The sequence below is a fragment of the Cetorhinus maximus genome, chromosome 19 (assembly GCF_964194155.1).
Source record: "Cetorhinus maximus chromosome 19, sCetMax3.hap1.1, whole genome shotgun sequence".
Classification (NCBI taxonomy): Eukaryota; Metazoa; Chordata; class Chondrichthyes; order Lamniformes; family Cetorhinidae; genus Cetorhinus; species Cetorhinus maximus.
In genome coordinates this window covers 89,097,220-89,124,600 of record NC_135897.1, presented here as the reverse complement: position 1 = coordinate 89,124,600, position 27,381 = coordinate 89,097,220, and the positions used below count along the sequence as shown (strand labels likewise).

General features: G+C 44.5%; 1 protein-coding gene across 4 annotated transcripts in view; it reads right to left on the bottom strand.

Annotated features, from left to right (window-relative positions):
* Positions 1-27,381, bottom strand: part of phc3a (polyhomeotic homolog 3a) — a 106,712-nt gene that overhangs the window by 70,606 nt on the left and 8,725 nt on the right. For all 4 annotated transcript variants that reach the window (XR_013579636.1, XM_078564344.1, XM_078564346.1 and 1 more), the window contains exons 2-5: positions 19,825-20,010; positions 9,751-9,909; positions 7,378-7,446; positions 3,665-3,823 (exon numbers count right to left, since the gene is read on the bottom strand). Coding sequence is in view for 3 of the 4 variants with exons in the window: in XM_078564344.1 (XP_078420470.1) it covers positions 3,665-3,823; positions 7,378-7,446; positions 9,751-9,909; positions 19,825-19,941 (504 nt within the window). In the remaining variant the exon portion in view is untranslated. The remainder of the gene's footprint in view (positions 1-3,664; positions 3,824-7,377; positions 7,447-9,750; positions 9,910-19,824; positions 20,011-27,381) is intronic.

Below are 27,381 nucleotides of genomic sequence, written 5' to 3'. Positions count from 1 at the left end.
GTGAGATAACACAATGAATAATACTTGCATTTAGAGACATCTTTTAATCCCACAGGCTCCTGCTCAGTAAGTTTATCCACCAAATATCTAAAACACAGAGACCAGGAAGGTCCCAGGATCTGTGTTAACTGCTCTCAATTGGAACAACAGTAGAAGTGTGACTGTTGGATTCAATGGCAAAGGGGAATTAGCCAGGATTTCCCACTCATTATCCATGTCCAGGGAAGCGCACATCAGAGACATTAAATGAAGGATATCTTACACTCTGTGATCAGATATGTGCACAGGAACCAGAATAGGCCATTCAGCCCCTTGAAACTGTTCCAGCATTCTTTTAGATTATGGCTGATCTGCATCTCTATCCCATTTACCTGCCTTTACTTCATATACTTTGATACCTTTACCCAACAAAAATCTACCAAGTAGCCAGGCCTTTGTCCCCTTCACTGTCAGGGCTGACGGCCTGAAGGTGCTGGGGATATGGTTCGGAGGGACCGGGGCATGCGTTAGAAACTGGAAGGAGCGAGTGGCTATGGTGAAAAGGAAACTGGGCATGTGGGAGCGACGCTCCCTCTCCATTGCGGGTAAGAACCTGGTCATCAGGTGTGAGGTACTCTCGCTGTTGCTGTACGTGGCGCAGGTCTGGCCCATTCCACACTCCTGCGCGATGGCGATCACTCGAGCCATCTTCCGCTTTATCTGGAGGTCGAAAATGGATCGTGTCTGCAGGGACGCGATGTACAAGCCTCTAGATAAAGGGGGAAAAAACGTGCCCAACATCGCCCTCATACTGATGGCCACCTTTGTGTGCGGCTGCATCAAGCGGTGCGTAGACCCTCAGTACGCAAACACCAAGTGTCACTACGTGCTGAGGTTCTACCTGTCCCCGGTGTTGCGAAGGATGGGTCTGGCCACGCTGCCGCGGAACGCTCCAAGTAGTTGGACCGTGCCGTACCACCTGTCCCTGGTGGAAAAATTTATGCAGAAAAACACCTTTGACCACAAGTCCATCAGGCAGTGGTCAGCACGTAACGTCCTAGAGGCCCTGAGGGATAAGGAGAGGGTGGACCCTGTGGGATGGTTCCCCGAGCAGACTGTCAAAGTCATTTGGCAGAATGCCTCATCGCCAGAACTTTCCAACAAGCACCAAGACGTAGCTTGGCTGGTGGTGAGAAAGGCCCTCCCCGTCAGATCCTTCCTACACGCCAGGAGTCTCACCCCCTCTGCACGATGCCCTCGAGGTGGCTGTGGTGGGGAGGAGACCGTTGTTCACCTCCTTGTGGATTGTGCCTTTGCAAAGAAAGTCTGGAGAGAGATGCAGTGGTTGCTGTCGAGGTTCATCCCGAGCAGTTCTGTGACACAGGACTCTGTGCTCTACGGGCTGTTCCCAGGGACACACACCGAGACAAACATCGACTGCAGCTGGAGGATCATCAACTCGGTGAAAGAGGCGCTTTGGTCTGCCCGAAACTTGTTGGTCTTCCAGCACAAAGAGTTGTCCCCGACCGATTGTTGCGGACTGGCACAATCCAAAGTCCAGGACTACGTGCTGAGGGACGCACTAAAGCTTGGGGCAGCTGCCGCAAAGGCGCAATGGGGAAGGGTCGCTGTCTAAGACCTTTCTACCACAGCGCACCGAGAGACTGGGAACTGTTTAGAGCCCCTCGGGCTGTACAGATCAAAATGAAAGGCTGTAAATGATTGTAATATTGTTTGTACTGATGCACCTGGTGATACATTTTGTAAAAGTTTAACCTGGATTGTACCCTTGTAATCTTGTTTTTGAAATGGTTTGGAATGTGATTGAAGATATTTTATGAATAAAGTATATTTTTACAAAAAAAAAAAAAAATCTGACTGGCCAGCAGCTCCATCAGTCCTGGCAGCGCCAAGAGCGCATTAGTGGGCACTGCTGGGACTGCAACGAGGAACAAGAAGGAGGACCGTGGATGCCAGAGCCAGGCAAGTCTGGGGTTTTGATCAGGGAGCATTTAGGCAGTCTAGGGAGGAGGGATGGTGGGGGTGGAGGTGTTGTGTTTAATGGAACAAGGTGGGTATGTAGAAAGGGGGGGTCTATCTTAGGGAGGTGGGGGGGTTGGTCCCCAATCCGCAAAGGGTACCCCCTTTACAGTTTTGGCTAATTTTTTTCTCATGCTCCCTCTTAAGTTCCTTTAATTTAACCTCTAGAACCTCTTTTTTATTGTTCATGTTTGCCCTGGTTATACATTTTTTTGTTACCCGCCCCGCAAGCACTTTTTGTTTTAAGTTCTATCGAACCTCCTGTATATTTATGAAATCCCAGTTTTCAGTATTTCCTGAGAGAATCAAGGATTCCTTCCCACCCTCTGAAATTTTTTTTTTAAACCAAACATTTTATGGTGTGGGCAGTATATTATTGGGGTCAAGGTAAAAGCAAAATACTGCAGATGCTGGAAATCTGAAACAAAAACAAAAATAGCTGGAAAAACTCAGCAGGTCTGACAGCGTCTGTGGAGAGGAACACAGTTAACGTTTCGAGTCCGTATTATTGGTGTCAGTTGGCTTGTTGGCAAGCTCAATTAACCCTTGATTATTTATTTAAATATGGCGAGCAGGCTGCTGACTTCGGCATGCACCCACCCCTCGTATTATGGGGGTGAGCTCACGGGCGAGCGGGAAGCTGGTGAGGTTCCCTTGCCGAAAGCACATCCGGCAGGAGCACGTAAAATGCAGCCCACTGCCTTTTCTATTCAGTTATTACTTGCAGCTTATTTAAAGCGATGGAACAAGTGAAATGTATTCCATTAAGGAATAAGAGCATTAAAAAAATCAGGAGAAGGCCATTCGACCCCTCAAGCCTGCTTCACCATTCATTCAATCAGATCATGACTGATCTTCTACCTCAATTCCACTTGCCTGCATTGTCCCCATATCCCTTGATTCTCTCAGGAAATACTGAAAACTGGGATTTCATAAATATACAGGAGATTCGATTGAACTTAAAACAAAAAGTGCTTACAGGGCGGGTAACAAAAAAATGTATAACCAGGGCAAAGACGAACAATAAAAAAGAGGCACTAGAGGTTAAATTAAAGGAACTTGAGAGGGAGCATGAGAAAAAAATTAGCCAAAACTGTAAAGGGAAATAAAACAACTTCTCTACAGGCAGGAAGTTTTAAGGCTGCTAAGAGATGAAAGAGACAATCTTACTTTGGATAGCAATTGTCTCTTATATTTGTAGTCAAACAAGGAGAGGTTTATCAGATATGCTTTTGTCAAGGACGGGCTTTTTAATGATAACAACTTACATTTATATAGCTTCTTTAATTAGTAAAGCTTACCAAGGAACATTACAGGAGTGTTACCAAACAAAATCTGACACTGAGCCACGTAAGGAGATATTCAGACATATAACCACAAGCTTGGGCAAAAGAGATAGTTGTTAAGGAGTGTATTAAAAGAGAGAGAGGTAGTAGAGAAGAGGTTTAGATAGGGAATTCCAGAGCTGAGGGACAAAGCAGCTGAGGGCACAACCACCATTGGCAAAGCGATAGAAACTGGGAATAAAGGTTGTAGTATTAAAGGCTGCCTGCATGCTTGACAACATGGGTTCATTGATTAATGGGGTGTTCCAAATTCCACTTTTTATCTTGTTGCACTGCCATTCCTCTGCTGCACAACTTACCATTTGGGCCCTGAGGTACATCTGCGCCTGGCTTGCTGTGAGGGTGGGAGTGGTGTTGCCGAGAAGCATGGCTTGCTGGGTGATCCCACTGCCTGAAGTGCTGGAGGTCTGAGCACGGCTTATCAGCTGAGTAGCAGAAGGAGACGCCGAGAGGTTAATCTGCACAACAGGGACCCAAAGGTCTATTAAAGGTTGAGTGCGGTAATGCACACAGAACCAAAATAGAACATTATTCACACAGTTTCTGAACTTAATTTGTTTCAAAGATAATGGAGTTACCTAACAACAAAAACATTTTGTTAGAAAAGGCAAACTATATTTTGATACCTGTCAGAGAGTACAGTCCTGGTCTCCATATTACAAAAAGTATATAGGGGAACAAATGGCAACAAATGCAGTCTTGCCAGTGATGCACAATAAGATTTAGAAGGATGATACCAGAAATTAGAAAAAAATAGAAAGAAGACTTGCATTTATATAATGCTTTGCATGACTGCCAGACATCTCAAAGCACTTTACAGCCAGTGGAGTATTTTTGAAATGTAGTCACTGTTGGAATGTAGAGGAAACACAGCAGCCAATTTGTTCAAACAAACTCCCACAAACAGCAATGTGTTAACGAGCAGATAATTTGTTTTTTTGTAAGGGCGACTGAGGGATAATTATTGGCCAGGACATGGGGGATAACTCACCTGCTCTTCTTCAAAATAGTGCCATGGGATCTTATACATCTGTCCAAGAAGGCAAATGAGGCCTTGGTTTGACATCTCATCTGAAAGATGGCACCTCCAACAGTGCAGCACTCCCTCAGTACTGCACTGAAGTGTCAGCTTAGATTTTTGTATTAAAGCCCTGGAGTGGAACTTGAACTCAGAACCTTATGACTCGGACGCAAGAGCCACAGTGGACAAAGAGATTCTGCCAGTTCGGGAAAGATTGATTAGATTGGGTCTCTCTGCTCCAGAAATGAGAGTTGACTCAATAGAGTCAGCAAAATTATGACAGGATAGACATAAATAAGACATTTCCATTTGAGGGGAGAGCAGAACTTGGGGTCATAAATATAGACAGTCACTATGAAATTTAATACGGAATTCAGAGGAGCTTATTTGCTGAAAGAGTGATTGGAACGTGGAACTTGCCACCGTGGGAAGTGTTTGAGGTGAGTAGCACAGATGCATTTAAGGAGAAGCTGGATAAGTACATGAGGAAGAAAGGGATAAGAGAATATGCTGATAGGGTTAGATGGAGATGGGTGAGAGGAAGCTCATATGCAGTATATACGCTGGCATAGTCCTGTTGAGCTGAATGGCCTTTTTCTGTACTGTAAATTCTATGCAATTCTATTGAAATGAATGTTGTTTCACTACGTGAAAGTAAGTGCTCTTATTAATGGATGAGTTGCTAAGGTTGTTTGAATAGAATGATGGGATTACATGCCAACTGGATCAGCTTCAATAAGTAGGCAGGGAGGGGATACCAAGAATGATAAGCTTGTAGTGTTTCTGGCATGGGCCGTGAAGAGAATCCATTGCTGGCGATGCTGCAGCTATGATTGGTTAGTTAAGAGTGGAAGCAAGCAAGGACAGCTCTCTGAACTGGACAATGGAGGTGCGGTGCTGAAGGAGAATGGTGTGACCAACAATGTCAAAGGCTGCAGAGAGGCCAGGAAGGGAGAGTTCACAGTTACAGGGGACAGCATTTGTGACATTTCATTAGTGTGGCAGGGCAGAAGCTGATTGGAGCCAGGACTGGATCCTTGGGGAACTGAAGCGCTGACCGTACACAGGCTGGGCACAAACAATTGCTGGGCATGCACTGGTAGACTTGGGACAAATAGGTGTAAAACGATGCAACAGCACTGAGGGAAGGTAATGAATGAACACATTGTGATCAGACAGTATTTGGCACTGGAGAGATGTCAAGGGGCACTAGAAGGAATAAAGCATCACAGCTGTAGTCACAAAGGTTGGTGACTTTGGTCAGGGTTGCCTTGGTGGTGTGTCCAGAGAGAGGACCAAAGTGAAAGGATTCAGACAGGGAGATTTGGGAAAGTGTTGCAGTTTTCTTGTAGTTGCGGAGTGCACCTGTTAACTGCACCAAGAGAGATCCAAATCTTCAAGGGAGAGATGGGCCTGTTTCAGCTGGGCAGAACACATCTTACATAAAAGGTACGTAACGCATAACAGTATTCAGGGCCAGAGGGCTCTAATGGATTCGTGTTGATCACCTAAAGAGGGTCAGAGAAAGATTTCCCAGATTCTGATCCTCTTCAATGGTCTTGGGTTTTTCGGCTCTCATAGGCCATCATAAGCTGGGATTTTCTGGCCCCGCCCACCACCAGGATCTTTCCGTCCTGCCAAAAGTCAATGGACCTTTGGCTGGCCCGCAGCATCCCCCGCGCCGGATCTCGCCATGGCAGGGCCGAAAAATCCTGGCCACAGTGTCTGGCTCTATCGATTGTGATGTAAAGGCATCAGTTTGTGAGGGACATGCTGGATGAATCGGAGGGTCTTCACCACCATTGTTTGTAACCCTGACAAGAAAATCGCAAACCTAGATATTTTGAGTCTACAAAGAAAGACCGCTATACATTTAATAACTTTCACAGCCTCAGGATATCCCAGAGCACCTTACAGCTTATGAAGCATTAGTCACTGTAGTACCATAGGGAAACAAGTTCAATGCCAGGAAGAAGGAATTGGATTGAGTGGTGTGAGCAGCAGGAATCAGCTCACATGTCTGCCAGAATCCAAACTAAAACAGCATCAATATAAGCTGAAGCAAATTAAAGTTCTAACCCAATTGCTCTGCCAGGGACTGTATTACTTCAACAGAACTCTGCTGGGCACATCCTACAAATCCCTGTACTGTGAGTACCTAATCTCAGCTGGGCTGAATGATAACAATATAATCAGAGGGATGGGTAAAATCAGAGCAAATTAACCCAGGTCAGTCTCACATTTCTTAAGTTGCAGAGCAGTACCAGCCCTGGGCAAAGGGCATCTCCCTGCCACCCTTGGCTGGGTATGCAAGGCCTCCATAGCTCCTAGTAAGCGGAGAGAGGGTAAAGGTAAATCATTCAAAACAATTGAGTAATAGCATTAAAAATGAATCTCCTGTAACAAGAAAAATGAGAAAATAAGAGTAAGAAAAATGAAAATAAGAAATCAGTGTGACCTCCCTGTAAACTCAGGAAGGGGGAAGTATATTTGTGGAGGGACACTGAAACAGAATGTCTGGGAAACATGTGCTTGGTGCAGTTCAAAAGAAAAGTTGCTCAGTTAAAGAACAACAGTCTGACCAAATTTTTCTGCATGTAACCCGAGCCCAGAAACTGCCGTGCCATATGAGTACGCAACTTGTAAGAGGCGAATTCACGATCCTGCGCCTCCAGAGGGAATCTGAGTTTGCAAGGAGTGTTTTGTGGGAAGCAGCAATTTTCCCTGATCCATTCCCCAATGGGAGAACCGGATCTTGGGGTGGCCCCTTTAAAGCACTTGCAATTCTAATGGCTGCATCAACCACTGAGAAAATAAAACAGGTATCGACACCTCTTGTAAAATCACAGCCACAGACATTTCATACGAATCCAGTCACATCTGGCACTGCCTTTGTTCAGCTGCTTGCTCTGTAAAGGTGAGTTCAAGAAGATTGGTAAAAACTGCATTAGTAATAGCACTAAGATATCAAGAGGGTTACTGGTGACTCACTGAGGTCTGTGACACACTTGATTGCTGGCTGATGCTCCCTGTAGGTGAAGAAGACTGACGCCCACCTGCCTGAAAATGGAGTATGAAGAATAATCAGATAATTGCACAGTGCATGAAAAGAACCCAGCGGCCAAGACTGGGGATGGGGCACCTGGCTCGGGGGCCCTATCTATTCATAACTCACCCCACTTAGTTGATCCCTTCTCCAAATTCAACTGGAATATAAATATCATCAGCAAGGTATAGCAAAATTTAATAGCTCTCAAATTACCATATTAATGTAGCTGTCCTGATGATGTCCCATTTAGCAAAGCTCAGAGTGAAACAAGGATCTGCTTATTCTAAAGGCAAGCAACAACGAACATGCATGAGTCTCAACAAATTTCAGCCAATTCTGCTTCCATCTGTCAAAACGTTGGCTTCAACTCTCAGCTTGCCAGTGAAGCCATGGGATTCCCTCATCTCCCTGGGGCTAACTGTTTTAAGAACTTTAAGAAGTGAAGGGGGCAATTCAGCCTATTGTACCTATTCCACCATGCTATTAGACCTCAATTCCATTTATATACCTTTATTGTATAACTCTTGATGCCGTATCCCAACAAATTCTCAGCCTTGAGAGTGACAATCGACCAAAATGTAGGGAACAGAGTTCCAAATTTCTACTGCCCATTGTGTGAGAAAGTGCTTCCTGAACAGCCATGGAGGGAAAAATATGCAGGGAGGGTGAGGGGGAATCTGAAGGCTCATTAAAGAGAAGGGTTGCGGGGAGGACTTTGAAAGCACAGTGATATGGCAAAGCAATCTCAAGGAACAGAAGGGGTAGTTTTTGAATGAGTATTTCTCCACAGATGAAGCAGAGCGTGTAGGGGAGCATACAGTGCGTGTAAAAGGCTGGAGGAGACCTCTAAGCTACACTGAGGCAAGGTAGTGAAGGAATTTAAGGGGAGTTGATAGTGTTTAGAGTGGGCAGGAGTATTGTGGTGGCAGCCTGAATCTTTGCGCAGTTAACGTGCCCCATGCCTTTCACTGAGTTGCTAGGCATCCAGAGAGATACTCAGTCAAGCATCGAAGTGGTAAAAGCACAGACTATAACTCTGATGGCAACGGGGGAGAGACAGAGAGAGAGAGAGAGAGAGAGAGAGAGAGCGCAAATGGAAAAAAAATGCAGCAGGTGTGTGGCAGAAAGTTCAACTCAAGGCCAAGCAGCATGCAGAGATTTCTCACATAGCCTGAGGTGGCACAGAGTGACGCAATTAAGGCCTGAGGCATGCAGGTGCTGGCAGCAGCCGAAAAAGACGCTTCCATTCTATTTTAAATTTTATTTCCTTGTTTGCCCCTTTAACTTGTCTTTATTTCCTCTATCTCCTTCATCCTACTTTGCATTTAATTTTGGAAATTAGTCGTCAGTGGATTGACTAAGAGCTGAAATTGAGCTTTCAGCCAATCAAATGCCAAAGAAAAAAGACTGACAAGATCACACCTGTCAATCTGTTATACATTTTCTAAGTTATAAGAGGGAGGGGCTACAGATGGAGGATGAAGCTAGTCAACTGTGCACCAAGGCAACACAGTTACTCAGTTCAGGGAGTATCTAGCTCCCAGCTCCAGAGACTAATTAGGGCCCAGCATTAACCCATTCAGAACCCACCCACATACAAGAGTTAAAATCAGGCACTAAGTATTCATCTCGTAGTAATGTGTAGCAACATTATAAATATTTTTGTGAAGCATTTAAAAAGTACTTGGGCGTGCATTTGAAGTGCCATAAGCGACAAGGCTACGGACCAAGAAGTGGAAGGTGGGATTAGGCTGGATGACTAGTTGTCAGCCATCACAGACATGTTGGCCCAAATGGCCTCCTTCCATGCTGTATATTTCTATGGTTTTATGATTTCTATGAATTCTCCTGATCACAATTTCGTGCTAAACCACAAACACATCGAAGGTCTTTCTGACTTTGGCCGACAGTTTAAAACAGGCGGTATCAATGCAGATATCCATTATATGTTCTTTCTGATCTCCATTTCTGTTGACTTTAATCAGGATAGGTGTACAAAGGACACCTGAATTAATCTCACAATTTTACAGTGTTATGCAGGCCCCCATTATTTTAGAATTTACAGTGTCACTACGCAGATCAGCCTGAGCAATTATAATTCATGTGGACCTTGCCAAAACAATTGAAAGCACGTATCTGACTAAATAAGGGAATTGAAGTGAAAGGTTGGTGCGAGATGCAAAATCTCTGACTTGGTTGACTGTCCAAGACTTCAGACCATTTCTGCCCAGAATAAAGTTTTATTTTCGTCCTTCTCCACCAATCTAATTCTACCTAGGATATTGCTCCTTGACTGTTGATCCACGACATCTCACCTGTTGGACAGCTGCCAGGCTCTGCAGCTGTGTGCTGCTCAGGTGCTGCTGTTGGAGAGCTGCGGTCTGCAGCATTAGGTGCTGCTGCTGTGCTGCATACATCTGCTGCAGATACTGGGCTGCGGTGCTGGGCTGTCGGTGCAAAGCTTGCTGGATCACCTGCATTGAACAAGATACAGAAAAACCTCATCAGACTTTAAAAGACGCATTCACTACAACAGTACAGAATGTGTCCCATCTCCTCCTTTCTCAACATCCCCATCCTCCATCATGAATCGTGTCAACCTTGGTTCATTTGGTAGCCTCGGAGTCAGAAGGGCTTGAGTTGGAGTTCTTGAGATGTAAAGTACAAAATCTAAGCTGTTCTTCCCAGTGCAACAATGAGAGAATGCTTCACCATCAGAGGTGGCATTCTTCATATTAGATGTTAAACCAAGGGCCTGCCTGCCCTCTCAGATGAACATATAAAATCCTAGGGCATTATTCTAAAAATCACAGGGACTTTCTCCCCAGTGACCTGGTCAATAATTATCCCTCAACCATCATCACCAAAACGTATCATTGGGTCATTATCAAACTGTTTGTGGAAGCTTGCTGTGCACAAATTGGTCACCATGTTTCCTACATAATAACAGTGACTACGCTTCCAAGTATTTTATCGGTTGTAAAGCACTTTAGGACACCCTGATATAGTGAAAGGCACTATATAAGCACTTTTTTTTTCTCCCCCTCCCTGCACCCCCTCCCCCAAACAACCCTATGGCTCAGTAGCTACACCACATGGGCACAAATTTTATTCCTGGCCTGTGCTCATCTCATATCTTGCGCAGACTGCCAGCTGGTCATAACAGTCACGTCGGCCAAACATATTACACGACACTCACTGACACATTTCCCTCTCTCCTGTAGGAGAAGGTGGCACACAACCATAGTCAGCAGGAACTAGCTGGCGCAGAGAGCTACGCATCTATGCTTGGCCATTATGAAAAGGGCAGTGCTCAGGCCGTGGCCGCTGGTGGAGCTGAGACAATAGAACATGACAGTATCCTCATGCCTAATCCTCCTTCTCGAATCCCACAATCTCTTTTGCTTTCCAAACTAAAGATGGTGTAAGCATGTGCTTATTACTTTCTCTTTTGCCTTCACCACAACCTAACCCTTGTCCTTTTTTCATTTCAGACGGCCAAGAATGGCAATCTTCCCAGTGGAAGAGTAGGAAGGTAGTGCTGTTGAAGATGCACTGTCAATCAATTTCACGCTCGCAACCATTAGTTCTACAATGACATGTCATGTAATTTAGAGGATGGCATAGAGGTGGTCTTTGCAGATAGTGAGATACCAGGTACCAGTGTATTCCAGCCAGCGTAGAGGGCTGCTCGCCAGAGTGCAAAGTCCCAAATGGGCAATGCTGCAGAGGGCTCAGATGAGAACTTTGATGGGCCAGGCTACAGAAAAAAATTGATGGATATGCACTTTGAAATGCTTGGAGCATTGGCAGGCCTACCAGAAAGCTTGTGGTCAATTTCGAGGAGCATGGAGGAGTGCAGCACCAACCTGGCACAGGGCTTTGCACAGAGCTTGGGGCCCATCCTTTCCAGTATGAAAGTAGTGGCCAACTCCAACACTTGTGGCACCAACCATAATGCAGCACCACATGGCCAATGTTTCAGCTTCTAACGTAGCACAAGCAGCAGTCACACAATGTCTGGGCGTTGCAGTGGAAGTTCAGAATGCTGCCATTATGGTTCTGGATACCAACGCTCAAAGATGTCCTCCATGCTAATCTGTCTTCCATGGTCCTTGATATTGCCCGCAAGCACTCACAGAAATCCAGCAATCGGTCCTCCGATAGATTACAAGGGTTGCTGAGGGAGTGGCAATGCCTCTATGGACCATGAACCTGCTGCCCTCTCTCAGGATGACAGCATTCATCTTCTCACCCCTGCCATTCTGCTAGTGCTCTTGTTGCCAGCCCCGATTTCTGCCATCCATGCCAAGATGGTGGAATCTGAAGTCGGGCCTTCAAGGCCCAGAGTTGCCCAAGGGCATGCTCTGAGTCCATCTGCAGTACTGTATCGCCCATTGAAAATCAACAGCCTTCCACCAGCCTTGTTGCAACCACTGGGTAGCACAATGTAGGAGCACCAGGCCAGGCAAAGGAACACAAAAGACAGGCACTAATGGAATGGGTTATTTTTGTATGAAATATGGCAGAAGTTAATTTCTAAATTTGGCTTGAAATGTTTATTTGCTGTTGGGTTTTATTTTTGTGCTGTGGCTAAGAGGGGAAGGAAGGTAAGGAGTGTGGGGCTGTTGGTGAAGGAAGGTAAGGAGTGTGGGGCTGTTGGTGAATGGGGAATTGAGGTTGAGGTTATGCATGTGAATTATGGTGGGATTTTCTGGCCCCACCCACTGCCAGGGTCATCTGGTCCCGCCGAAAGTCAATGGACTTTTGGCTGGGCTGCCGAATCTCCTGCGGCGAGTCCCACCACGACAAGGCCGGAAAATCCCGGCCTTTGTTCTTCACATACAGTACCGGCAGAAAGGAGAGGCAACAGAAGGAAAGAAAATATCTCTGGCCGATGCATGAAATAAAATCTCAGGGAAATTCCTCTCCAGCCTTCGCTGGCAGTCAAGCAAACACTAAGAGACCATAGTGCCCGGTATCACTATTCCACAAACTCGCTTGTAACTCCAGATATCTTGCATTTGCAAGAACTTGTCCAGTTCCCTTTGAATACTTGCAGTGAATCAACATTGCCATACATATCGGCAACTTATTCTGCAGGGGGAATTACAGCAAGCACTTATTCAAGGAAATGTGAAGCTGATTGCACAATATTCAATGCATGAAGGGGCGGGGGGGGGGTGGGGGGGGGACACCAATGGCTGTGGCAAAAATGACCATCTAAAATGACACAGAGAACTGCACACCAATTCCACCCTGAGAATGGTGCAAACACGTGATTGATTTACTTGCTCTTGGTGTAGAAGACAGCTGTAGCAATTCTCCTACTGGAGCAATAAGCAAAGAAAACTCCACCACTTTGAAGATTGCAAAGCGAGGAGATACTGATTTTTCATGATTTTAGCAACAATCACAAGGCTTGCAAACCGATTCTAGTTTTCAGTTTTGGCCCATCCCTTACTACCACTGACAAGGGAACCTTCACATACACGGAATTTCCACCTCTGAGTTTTTGCAAAACAATAATGTGTTTGCAGTCATTGCTTGTTTGCTCACAGAAAAATGGAGGCTCTGTTATTGGGTATAAAATAGAAACCTGTGCCATTGGCAGCATCAACCTTATGGCACTGAGACTTGTCCTGTTGGAGCTGTCATGGAAACAAGTACAGTAATTTTTTTCATCACTAACCAACCCCACAGCCACCAGCTGCTTGTCGTCTTACATTTGTTTCCATCTTATTTTCAGGGAACATTAAGCTTCTACTCCTGAATAATGCAAGATAAATTTTCTACTGCTGCCTGAAAATGGGAATTAATTAATTTTCTCCCCCAGTCACTAAAACAAATCAGACCAGGGTGCCCAGCTTTCATTTATCACGTGGCAATGTGCACTGGTGAAGATCAGAGGAATATTTGAAATATTGCTCCTGAGTCACTATAGTTCCAAAGAAGAGTAAAATTGGAATCAAAAAGTTAACTCTGTTTCTCTCTCCACATATGCTGCCAGACCTGCTGGTATTTTCTGTTTTTATTTCAGTATAGCTCACATCTGAAACAGAAATAGGGAAATAAAAACTAGCATTCCCCTACAATGGGAATATCAAACCAGTATTCTCCCACTCTGGGAATACCAAGCCTGCATTCTCCTACACGGGGAATACAAACAAGTATTCTCCCACTCTAGAAATACAAGCCAGCATCCCTCTGCAATGGGAATATCAAGCCAGTATTCTCCCTCCTCCTCCTTCAGGTACCATGCCCAAAGAAGGCATTGGCGATCATGGACTTCCATTGGATTGGTCCATGATTATGCTTGTCAAAGTATTGCAGTGGCTTGCTTTATGGTTGACAAGAAAACTCTCCTACTTTTATTGCCTGCCATCAGGCAAATTGGAAGGATGTACAGGCTGATAATCAACCTGTTCCGCCACATTGTGAACACACTTTCTGTGGCCATCAAGCCCTGGCGTGGGATTTGAACCCAGAGCTTCTGACCCAAAGATAGGGATTCTACCACTGCAACACAAGACCCCACTCTAGGAATACCAAGCCAGTATTCTCCCACTCTGGAAATATCAAACCAGTATTCTTCCAGTTTGGAAATACCAAACCAATATTCTCCCACTCTGGAAATATCAAACCAGTATTCTTTCAGTTTGGAAATACCAAACCAGTATTCTCTTGCTCTGGGGAATACCAAACCAGCATCCTCCCACACTGGAATACCAATCCGTCATTCTCCGACTCTGGCAGAGAATAAACTTTCATCCTCCCAATTAGCACCACTACACCCTGACATTGTGTCTCCACATATTCCACTCTTTGATTTGGAATTCCAGCCCAACAAATAATAATAATTTACAATAATATCAACAGCAAATATCATTAATTGTAAGATGATAATTTTCAATTATTCTCAAAAATAAGTATCTTGGCAGTCTTCCAAATTGTGAGACGATGGTTTGCCCAGTGGTGGTCAATTCTGCATTAAACATTGCCTGGTGTGGCTCAGGAGCCCCACTCTGGCATGAAAATCTTTGCTGCATTTGCTGCAGCTGAAGGCAATGGGCTGAGGAGGTGCAGGATTCAAGGGCCACTGTTTTCTCTGAGCCTTCTTCTCGGCCAGCTGAGCTTTCCATTTCTCCTTGCCTCTTCCAATGCTGCTCCCAACAGTCAGCCACAGCCATCGGCGACTATCTCCCAGTTGTTTGTGTCAATGTCCGTCACCTTAATATCTCGCTTGGAGGTGTTCTTGTATCAGTGATATAGATATGCAGCAAGTCGTGACCCGGTGGCCATCTCACTGCACATAAGGTCTTTGGGTTAACGGCCATCATCCGATAGTTGTTGCGATCGCTGTGGTGTCTCTTGTTCTTGTACAGGGTCACAATCTTTGCAACACACATATCCTGGGAGACAGCCCCCTCCCTTCAGCAGAGACAAAGAAGTTCATGCAGATGAGGCAGGAATGCCGGTTTCCCGTGCTTGATGAGTTTAGCCGGTAAGGCATCAGCACCTGGAGCTTTGTCATGGCAGGTGAGTAAGTAGCTTTGCTAAGCTTCTCCACTGTGGGTTCTAGCTCTTCCATGATAGGCAGGCTTACTATGGTGTCCAGAGCTTTCTTGGTGACCGTGTTCTCCCTAGAACATAACAAGGTAGTGTTCCACCCATCCCTCCAACTGTTTATTGCAGTTGGTGATGACCTCCCTGCCTTTGTTTTCAATGGAGCCCTTGTCTTTGCTAATGGACCTATTGCTGTTTTGTTCCCATCATATGTGTCCCTAGCATTCCATGTCAAAGGACATCTGGATATTCTGGCAGAGTTGTAACCAGTAGCCATTGGCACAGCGCCTAGCAGGCTGCTGGACTTTACTTCATGCAACTCTTAGTGCATTCAGAGTCTTCTCTCCCAGATCGCTCATGTAATTAATGAGAGCAGATCACTTGGCTTCAATGACAGATTACATTACAGTGATGTTAACCACAAATCAGTCAAGTGTTTTCTGCTCTTGCTTCCCAGATCTTGAGAGAGTGGCACTGTAGATGGTGTCTGGAAATATGTTTGACTTTGCTTCTGCACTCTTTGTGGAAATACCAGAAAGTGCCCGTTCAATCAAGGTGAGGGACTGTTGGTTCAGGTCTGGGTAGGCAGTATGGCTGATGTTGATACAAGGAAGGCCATTCTGCTTTGCATGAAAAAGCTTCAAGGGTTGCATCCTAACTGTGGGGCATACCAGGGAGTGATTTGTACCACAGTCAGCGCTGGGGTGGCTGCGCGTGTTGAGAATGCTGTTAAGAGAGTCACGTCCGGCGAAGTTTACGCCCGGCTCACGAGTTTCCTCTGAGCACTTTCCCTGCGTGGGCTGTCCAAACATCAGGGTCCTCTTCTCGATCTCCCCAGTTGGGGCTAAAGGAATACAAAGCACCACATTTAGTGCCAGCTTGGTTGCAGGAATTGATGGAAAGATGACATATTTAGACATCAGTCCACTTTTGGGCTCCACTCCAGGTTTTTTTTTATATCAGTGTTTCCTCCATTAGCTTTCAACTCTCCCACAGTATCCACAAGGTAGCAGAGATATTCGCCCTGAGCTGGGAGTTTGGTTTGCGAGTGCCAGAGTATCCAAATGCCAGTGGGCCTGCACACTGCATGTCTAAGGACCAAACCTCCTCTGAGTTCCTCTGAAGCCTTAGCCTGGGGCCACGAGGGACCCAGTTTCCGTGTGCCTCCATCAGGAAGCACAGCTGAGGACTTGCCAATGGAGAGGCTGTGTACTGATAGGGAGAGGCTTGCGCATTCAGCTCCCCTTTTCGCATTGCTGCTACCCAGCTATGTAGGTCAAAAATGAAAAGCACAAAAAAAGCGGGAAGCATGCTAGATCTCTTCACCAACACACTAAGTGCATCACATCAACCTGTTGAACACACTAACAACGTAAATTAGTACAAAGCTGTAAATAAATTTACTTCACTCAAAGGGTTGTGAATCTTTGGGATTCTCTACTCCAAAGGGGTCTGGATGCTCCCCCATTGAATACATATAAGGCTGGTATAGACAGATTTTTGGTCTCCCAGGCTATGGGGAACAGGTGGGAAAGTGGAGTTGAAGCCTAAAATCAGTCATGGTCATATTGAATGACGGAGCAGGCTCGTCGGGCAGCATGATCTGCTCCCACCACTATTTCTTCTGCAAGTTTGATCTTTCCTGAGCACTACAAAGAGACATTTACAGCACAGGCAGAGGCCATTTGGCCCATTGAGACTATGCCAGCTCCCTATGGAGCAATCCAGTCAGTCCCCTGCTTGGTACCCATAGTCCTGTGAGTTTATTTCCTTCACGTGCCAATCCAACTTCCTTTTGAAATCATTGAATGTTTCCACTTCACCGGCCTCGTGGGCAGCAAGTTCCAGGTCATTACCACTCACTGTGTAAGAAAGTTCTACCTCACATATCCCCTACGTCACTTACTCAAAATCTTAAATCTGTCTCCCCTAGTCCTTGTGCCATCAACTAACAAAGTGACTTGAGAGTGACTGCCCTCGACATCAAGGCAGCAATTCCCACTATCAAAATCCTGGGGGTTACCACTGACCAGAAACTGAACTGTACTAGCCATATAAATACTGTGGCTAAAAGAGCAGGTCAGAGGCTAGGAATCCTGTGGCAAGTCACTCACCTCTTGACTCCCCAAAGATTGTCCACCATCTACAAAGCACAAGTCAGCAGTGTGATAGAATACTGTCCACTTGCCTGCATGAGTGCAGCTTCAACAACACTCAAGAAGCTTGACACCATCCAGGACAAAGCAGCCTGCTTGACTGGCACTCCATCCACAAACATTCACTTCCTCCACTACCGACGAACAGTGGCAGCAGTGTGTACCACCTACAAGATGTGCTACAGGAAATCAACAAGCCTCCTTAGATAGCACCTTCCAAACCCACAACCGCTACCATCTAGAAGGGCAAAGGCAGCAGACGTAAGGGAACAGCACCAACTGGAAGTTCCCCTCAAATCCACACACCATATTGACTTGGAAATATATCGCAGTTCTTTCACTGTTGCTGGGTCAAAATCCTGGAACTCCCTTTCTAACAGCACTGTGGGTGTACCTACACCACATGGACTGCAGCGGTTCAAGTAGGCAACTCAACACCAACTTCTCAAGGGCAATTAGGGATGGGCAATAAATGCTGGCCTAGCCAGCGAGGTCCACATCCCAAGAATGAATGAAAAAAATAATGGGAAGAGTTTTTCCTTGCTACTTTATCTAAGCCTGTCCAAGTCACCCCTCAATCTCCTTTTCTCCAAGGAGAACAATCCTAACCTTTCCAACTTAACCTTATAGCTAACCCTCCCCGTCACCACCACTACCCCCATTCCTGGAACCACGCAGACAAATCTCCTCTGCACCCTCTTAAGGACCTTCCTGAGCTGTGGTGACCATAATGGGACAAAATGCTCTAGTTGGGGCTTAACCAGAGCTTTATATAGTTCAACAATAACGTCCCTGTTTTGTACCCAATGCCTCTATTTATGAAAACAAAAGATTCCATATGCTTTGCTAACCACTCTCACAATATGTTCTGCCACCTTCAAAGATCGATGATGATTTATCTCATTGTACTCTTAACTTTGGTGCTATTCCATATTATAGATTGAGCCAGTGATTTATCATCACTTTGATCCTTGCAGAAAAGGAAATTTGCACAGCCTACAGGTATATTAGGAAACTGTGCAAGTGTAGTGACCTGGACCCAAATGACTTGTCCCATCTATCAACCTTGGCCCTCCACCTACATTCTTCCATTAGAAAAAAAAGTAAGGGCAGTTCAGTCCTTTAAGGGTTAAAAGAGAACACTAGGAACAGGAGGAGACCACTCAGCCACTTGAACCTGTTCCACCATTGAATTAAATTATGTATCCTAACTCCATCCACTGAGAATAAAACAGATCACTTAACACTCCACTGAATTCAAAAACTTGTTTCCTTCAAACTAGAGCAAAAGAAAACTTTGACTTATCAAGAATTTGAATGTAGGCCTTCGTATGAAGAAAAAACAATTGTGTCCACGGGCTTCGCACTGAAAACCAGTCTGATCAGCCTGAGAATAAACAAAACACGGCCTTGAGCAGATATATTTTCCCTCTCTCCAAGTAATGTCTTGTTAAAACCATAATATTGCTTATCATATTACGAACAAAGTATTCCCTGCCCCCTATTTGAAAAGGGTTGATGAATGTGGAAAAACTGGGCTCTTTGTTATTTCTGGACCTGAATCTTGCTCTCTAGTCCTGGAACAAATGTAAATATCAAAAAGAAAGATCAAACCTGCACTGACATTCCCACTGGTATAGATCGGTTTATAATAACATTTAGTGGACGTGGAAATAAATTAACTTATTCAAAGTTTGGTCTCAAATATCAAGCCCCAGGGAAAGCTAGAATCTAGTAACTAAAAATGTTTAGAAAGCAACTGATACCAAGGGAGCTTATTTCACCATCACACCACTCTCAGAAACTACTAGCATTAAACACATGAGATATCTGTCCTGGTTATGGTTATTTCTAACTGCATCCAACTATCTAGTTGTCAATTGTGGCTAAGTTGGCAGCACATAAGCCTCTAGACCCAAAGATTGAGAGTTCAAGCCCCACTCCAGAGATTAGAACACAAAAGTCAGATTACCATGCCCAGTGCAGTACTGAGGTTGTGCTGCACTCTCACAGGTGCCATCTTTTGGATGAGATGTTAAAATCGAGACCCTGTTTGCCCCTTCAAGTGAATGTAAAAAGATCTGGTGGCACTAATTCAAGGAAAACTAGAGGAATTCTTCCCAGTGCTTTGGGCAACATCTATCTTTCAACCAACATCACTAAAGCAGGTTATATGCCTAGTTAACTTATTGCTGTTTGTGGGATCTTGCTGTGTTTCTTCCATTATGACAGTGACCATACTTCAAAAGGGACTTCAGGGCTTTAAAGCACTTTGGGACATTCTGATATCATGAAATGCGCCATAGAAATGCAAGTTCTTTTCTTCTTCATCCGTGTTTATGCAGCCAGTTAAACTTGGACAGATGTGACCAGAAGAACCTAACAGAGTTGAAAACAGATGTTTCTAGTTCATTGCATAGCAGAAATGGGGTGGGGGGGGGGGGGAAGGAAGCTGAGCGCTATCATCATGTGGAAATGCTTCTAATCATCTCAACAATCAGAAGGATATAATCTATGTGGCATATATTTAGTCCACATATGTGATACAAATTCTATATAAATCTTGGTTCTCTGCCCTGACTTCCACCTCAGATGTAATCCCACCATGTGCAATTCAGGACCTTTGTAATAGAACTATACAGGCCAAACAGTATCACAGCTACATACTTGAACAGCTTGTCTGTCAGAACTGCTGTAGACTGAGATTTGTGGTGCCTGTGTTCTGGGCGACGTGCTGATTGTTGTCGTTGTGGTTGATGTCGTTGTACTTTGGTCATTTTCCATGGCTGATTACTGCACGGCTTCAGGCGCTCAACACATCAGTTACAAAGATCAGGGCACGAAGCTTCAAAGCTGAAAAATAGCAAAATGGGGAGAAGTTACGTACATTCCTCACCACCTACACCATCAAGAGATATCAAGATAAACCTCCTTTATCTAAATGGGGGATAACTGACTGCCATTTACACTGAAGTCACTCACAAAGACATTACCAAATCAAGTGCGCTATTTTGGACAATTCAGCAGGGTCACTGCATTGGTTGTGGAAATAGAAATCAAGAGAGAAATGCAGAATGGGCTTCTGATTTATTATCGTGCCTTTAACACTATTCTATAATGTCTATGTCTATCCCAATGTTTTTCCACACATCATAAGAAATTCAGCTTGGCTGTTCATCAGACCAGCACGATGATGATCTTATGGCAAGGTGTTCCTCATCCATATCAACAACCCTTCATGGTTCTCCACGTACTGAACCAGCAGAAAAAAAAGAGTAGAAGGGGCCTTATTTCTGGAAAGTTTAGAAGGATGAGGGTTGATCTCATTGAAACATAATATTTTGAGAGGGTTTGACAGGGTAGATGCTGCGAGGCTGTTTGTCCCCAGCTGCAGAGTCTAGAACTAGGGCACAAAGACCCAGGATAGGGGGTCAGCCGTTTAGGGTTGAGACGAGGAGAAATTTCTTCACTCAGGAGTTGTGGGACTTTAGAATTCCCTCTCAGAGGGCTGTGGATACTCAGCCATTCAGTGTATTCAGGGCTCAGAATAATAGATTTTTGGATTCTAAAAGAATCAAGGGAATAGGAGGTCGGACAGGAAAATAAAGTTGAGGTCAAAGATCAGCCACGATCCTATTCAATGACAGAGCAGGTTCGAGCAGTCATATGGCCTATTCCTATTCCTAATGTTCTGTCAACCCAATGTATTTCAGCAGACCAGCAAAACTATTGCTAGTTTGGGCCAAAGTCAGGAACAGCTTAGGACTTGGAACTATTCCCTAGGTGTTGGAAGGAGACCAGGCAGTGATAATTAAGTGCAGTGAGAATAATAGTGATGACTTACTGCAGTTCATAATCACACTGTGAAAAGTTGTGTGCCAGAACATATTTACAAGCTGACACACAATACTACTTTACCATTGCCAATGTGTTTCTGGAGTCACTTCATTTGTATGAAGGAATAGCTGAGGTGTTTAGGGATTACCTGATTTGTAGACTTGGGAAGGAGGCTTAATACAGCTCCATCGATAACTTGTGCATTACACTCCAAATAAATGCTAAAATAATTACCTGGGAAGTAACACTTTAGAACAATATGCAGCTACCATCCTCGAGAGGATGAGTTACTGATCTGAGTGAGCAAGTAAAAGGTCAAGAATTTACCCACTGAGGGAGAGGCAGGATATGTGGAATCACAGAATGATACAGCACGAAAGGAGGCCATTCAGCCCACCATGCTTGCGCCAGTTCTTTTGGAGCGCTGTCCAATTACAGTGAAATCATAATGAGTCAAATCCACGATAAGCACAGCTTTATGATAGCTGAGGAGGCCCCATTCCCACATGAATTCATGTCTATGTAACCCAATATGTCTACAGATGTGGTCTATGTCAAAACCAAGAGATTCAAATGCCAAATGAAAGCACAGTGAAGTAGCAAATATGTGAAAAAGCCTTTAATCAATTTTTTCACACCTTATGTCGCTGGGTCAAAATCCTGGGACTCCCTTCCTAACAGCACTGTGGGTGTCCCTACACCACATGGACTGCAGCGGTTCAAGAAGGCAGCTCACCACCACCTTCTCAAGGGCAATTAGGGATGGGCAATAAATGCTGGCCCAGCCAGCGAAGCCCACATCCCGTGAATGAATAAAAAAAAATGGCCTGATCTTGAAAAAGGCAGGAGCTTTGCATTGAAAAATGTTGGGAGTTAGCTCCGGAAAAACTCCATAATATTTTTCTGCTTAGCATGCTGTCTTTGGATGGGCCTGATACAATGTCATCAATGCAGTCACATGTATTTTCATGCTGCAGTGCGAAATCCCGGAGCAGCTCTCCAGCCTCTCTGGCATCGGCTAGCAAAACAGGCAGTTGACGAACATACCGCACTACAATTGCATCATCTCTCAGTTCCGTGGTGCAGCATACGGCATCATCTACCTCCATGGTTGTCTCTGTTGGAAGCTCCATGCCAGCCGCAGGCAAGCAAAAAATGCCTCATCATCGGGTTGGTTGGCCTCACCCTGCTCTTCCTCATTATCAAATGACTTGTCCCATCTATCAACCTTGGCCCTCCACCTACATTCTTCCATTAGAAAAAAAAGTAAGGGCAGTTCAGTCCTTTAAGGGTTAAAAGAGAACATTAGGAACAGGAGGAGGCCACTCAGCCACTTGAACCTGTTCCACCATTGAATTAAATTATGTCATGTGCATTTGTAACCTGTTTGTACCCCGCGTGATGGAAGCAGTTGGCAATTGTGGCTTCCTTCATCATCCTCCACACCTTCTTCTTCATGAACATCGCCTCTAGAACAGTTGGACTGTACTCCTGCTTCTTATCGATGGCTTCAATAACCTGGGAGCTCAGCTGCCGTCAGTAGTGGGTTTTCACCCCCACCAGATCCGTTGGCTGGAGCTTGGCCATGATGTTGGTAGGTAAGAACATCAGCTTGAAACTTATGAGACCAGTGATGTCGGGGTGCATGGGGCAGTTGTCTGTAATGATGACAATCTTCCTTTTCCTTTGCTGATACGTTTTGTTCAATTTCCTGATCCACGCTTCAAACGCACTGAAGGTCACCAGGCAGTTTTGTTAGCATCATACTGTGTGGATAGTGTCTTGACATTCACGAAGCAACATGGTTTTTTGGACTTTACTATAACAAGAAGCAGCAGCTTTACGCTGTCATTCATGTTGACACAGACCATAGCAGTAACATGTTTCTTGCTCCGCTTTCCACCATTACGGGTTACATCTTTAAATATCAAAGAACAGTCTGGCAAAAGACAGTAAAACAGTCCAGTTTCATCTGCATTAAAAATATCTCGTGGTGCATACTGTTCCAAGATGTGCACCTTGTGTTTCATAATATGGACAAACTTGATGATGGAATCTCCCACTCCTTCACGATGTCCGCTTTCTGCTTTGCACAGATTTCTGCTTGCTGTATCAACTTCACCTTCTCTCCAATTGACAATACTTTTAACTTTCTCACAGGTTTAGCCAAACTCACAGGCTTTGCATGTCCTTTCACAGGGAGATCTCAATGTCAAATGATGGCTTGCCCAGCGCTCCATGATTCCATGATTTTGTGTCCTTCTGTGGTTTAACTCTGCTTTTATTGATCGGTACGGTCAAATAACAAGCTTAGACAAATTCGGCTAATCTAGAGTTACCAGTGCAAATTTCAGTTTATCATGGGCATTGTTCTAAGGGCTTTGCTATTCTGCTGGTGGGATTGGTAAACGATTTCGACATAACTGCAATTTTTTGTCATCTAAGTTTGACTCATTGCAATTTCCCTGTTCTTTCCCCTTCAAGTATTTATCCAATTCCCCTTTGAAAATTATTATTAAACTCCTGCCACCAATTATTCTATATCACAACAACAAATCACAGCATATTATTTTTTCCTCATTTCGCCCCCGGTCGTTTTACCAATTACTTAAATCTGTAACTTCTGGTTAACAACCCTTCTGTCACTGAGAACAGTTTTCCTATGTTTACTCTAGCAAAACCTGCCATGATTTTGAACACCTCTATATAATCTGCCTTGAATCTTCTCCGTTCTAAGGAGAACAAGCTCAGCTTCTCCAGTCTCCCCATATAACTGATGTCTTTCATCCCTTGGGTCTTATGCTGGGGGGTTGGTTGAAGAGTTCTGGATGAGTTGGAGTTTTTATAGGCTGTACAATCAACTCTCACCCATGGTTGGCCTAGATTATTTTAATGGTGGGGCGGGGGAGTGGGTTTGAGTGCAAGTGGTGACAAATTCTAGATTGCTTTCAATTCAACAACTGGCATTTATAAGGCATCTTTAATGTAGCAAAACTATCAAAAGGCACTTCATAGGAGCATTATCAAACAAAATTTGACAGTCACATAAGGTGATTTAAAAAAAAAATTTATTCTTTCATGGGATGTGAGTGTCACTCGCAAAGCCAGCATTTGTTGCCACACCTAACGGCCCTTGAACTGAGTGGCTTGCTAGGCCATTTCAGAGGGAAATTAAGAGTCAACCATATTACTATGGGTTGAGAGTCACATGTAGGCCAGACCAGGTAAGGAGGACAGATTTGAAAACAAAAAAAAAATGCTGGAAAAACTCAACAGGTCTGGCAGGTAGCATGTGTGGAGAGAGAAACAGTTACTGTTTCAAGTCCATATGACTCTTCAGAAGGATAACAGATTTCCTTCCCTTAAATCAAATGAGTTTTTACAACAATGATAGTTCCATAATGGCTAGCTTTCAATTCCAGGCTTGTTTTTCATTAACTGAATTTAAATTCTACCAGCTACCATGATGAGTTTTGAACCCATGTCCCAAGAAGCATTAGCCTGGACCTCTGGATTGCTAGTCCAGTTATGTTACCACTATGCCACCATCATCAATAGGATGGGTGACCAAAAGCTCGGTCAAAGAGTTAGGTTTTAAGGAGCAGACAGAGGGATGGAAAAGTTGAGGGAGGGAATTTCAAACTTCAGGGCCCGGGTAGCTGAAGACACAGCCATCAATGATGGAGTGATGGAAATTGGGAGTGTGCAAGTGGCCAGGACTGGCGGCATTCAGAGATCTCAGAGGGTTGCAACAATAATAGCAAAGCAAACCACCCAAATGAGTGCACTGGACGTTAAACTACATTTCAGAATCTGTTTTGAATTTGCTCTGGACACAGCTGGCCTCTGCAAGTGGGATTCCAGGCATGTGAAAGCACCATATTTGTGTGTTTCGTTAATCCTTTTCTAAAGCTAGCCAGGGCTTTGCTGCTCGCCTGGTTCCTGCTGTATCCTGTACACAAGCAGCAGCTCAGATTTCATGCAACAGTATCCCTTAAATTTGTTTATTTGCCAGCCAGAAATGAATAACTACATTTCCGACCAGGAATAAGCTTGTCAAGCTATGCTAAATTTTGCCTCTGATTAAGCTACCCTTCTGAATTACGCTGTTATTCCATAACTCTTCCTCTTTCAACCTAGCCAGGAAGGCTGATGGCAAAAACAATAAGGATATCATACCTGTTGTTATGGCACTGGCACCTCTAGCAAATACCATCAGATGGCAGGTGAGCAGAAACATACAGCTACAATTTCCTCAAGAAATGTCTGCATTGAAAATAGCATTCATCCCTCATTAAACTGGCAGATGTGCTACTTCACTCTGAACTCATTCGTAATAGAACTATTGTTAATAATGTCTGCCACATAATTTGGCAGACTTCAATGCAGTCAGGCAGGAGCACACAAGTTCGGAATTGTGAAGGGCAAGTTTGAGACAAATGCCACAAAGTATTTCTCTCCACAGAGGATGAAGAGCAGCTGGAAAGGCTTTGCCAGAAAGGGTGGCTGAGGCCAGGAGACGAGACTCGCTTAAGAAACAGCTTGGTGCTACCATGGAAAATAGGGGTGTTGGTATTCTGGAATGATGAATCAAATTACCCAAACAGCTTTCTTTGTCTGGAGATTCTGCTTCTTTTCAATACAATTTTGGAGGAAGGGGAAGAGGGTGGGGGTTGGACCGCTGTTCTAAAAGGATCAGCCCTTCACCATTTTGCCTGTTTCCCAATCATTCAAAATCAGATGGTCGAACGATGTCTTGGAGCTTCACAGCGGCATTCTAAACAAGGCTACAAAAAATAAAGTGTCTGCTTAAAAAACAAATGTGAAATCTATCTTCTGGTTTTATTTTACTTTTCAGTTCACAAACTATCCTGTGCATTGAGACTATTCTGGCCATTGGCCACACCAGTTCCCAGGCTCATTTTCTGGCATTCACAGAATGATGAGGCAATTCTGGACGCTGGGTCCACTGTCCAAACTGGGCCAGGCAATGATTGACTATAACTGTGTCATATGGACCCAAAGCCTTCTCTTTAGGTTGCTCTTTACTAATTTTCATTCTAGCCGAGTTGATGAACGCACTACCTATTGCGGAATGGAGAAATACAGTCTAGTCAAGTCCTTTGTTGGATTTCCAGTCTGTACCGAGTTAAATGCAGGATGCATAAACATAGGGCAGGAATTTCCGGCCCTGCCTGCTGCCGGGATCATCCAGTCCCGCTGGAAGTCAATGGACTTTTGGTTGGACCACCGAATTTCCAGCGGCGGGTCCCCCCATCACGGAGCTGCAAAATTCTGGCCATAGTTTCCATTACCTACAATTTACAAAATTGAAGGGAGATCAAAATTATGAATGGATACAACAGCTTGACCCTATTTCCTCTGCTGGGAGAATCCACAACAAGGGGGAACAATCTTAAGATTACAGTGAGGGCAGGATGCACTTTTTAACAGAAAAGATAATGGAGGTTTGAAACTCTCACCCCAATGGATGCTGTGTCAATTGAAAATATTAAGACTGAGATGAACTGATTTTTATTGGATACGGGTATCAAGAATATGGATCAAAGGCAGGGTTATGGATTTGATGTACAAATCAGCAATGATCTAACTGAATGGCAGAGCAGACTCGAGGGGCTGAATGGCCTGCTCCTGTCCCTAAAAATATCAATGCAGCCATGTCACATCTAAATGATTCTTGTGCCTAAACCTCTGGTAAACTCTATACAGGGGCTGGTTTCTATCTGTTAAGAAACAGAGTGATAATATAAAATTTAAGGGACAACTGTCAGCACTTTTTCTCCATACAATTAAATACAGCAGTGAAACAAGCGCATCACTGTGATCTTCAGATGTCATAACAGCTTTAACTTGAAAACCACCATGTTTAGGCACTTTCAGAAGCGTTGAACAATCTCAGTAGAGTTGGAATGACAGTTTTGGTGACATTAGCGTTTTTGGGTCAAGAAGGAAGAAATGATTCAGCCAGGGTGCCACCTTGTCATTTCTATTCCCACATTAGAAAACTGTCAGCCATGGTTCAGCTGGCAGCACTCTCACCTCGGAATCTGAACGCTGCGGGTATGAAACCCACCCTAGAGGCTTGAGCACAAAATCTAAGCTCGTACTCCAGTGCTGAACGAGTGCTGTTCTGTCGGCGCTGTCTTTTTGATCAGACATCTGACATCTCAGGTGAACGTAACAGCTCCAACTGCACTACTTTGAAAAGCAGCAGGAGAGTTCTTCCCAGTTGTTCAAGCCAATATATACTTAACCAACACCAATGAAACAGATTTTCTGGTCACTTTGGGACCTTGGTCTGCACAAACTGGCTGCTGCGTTTCCTAATTACAACAGTGACTGCACTTCAAAAGTATTTCATTGGCT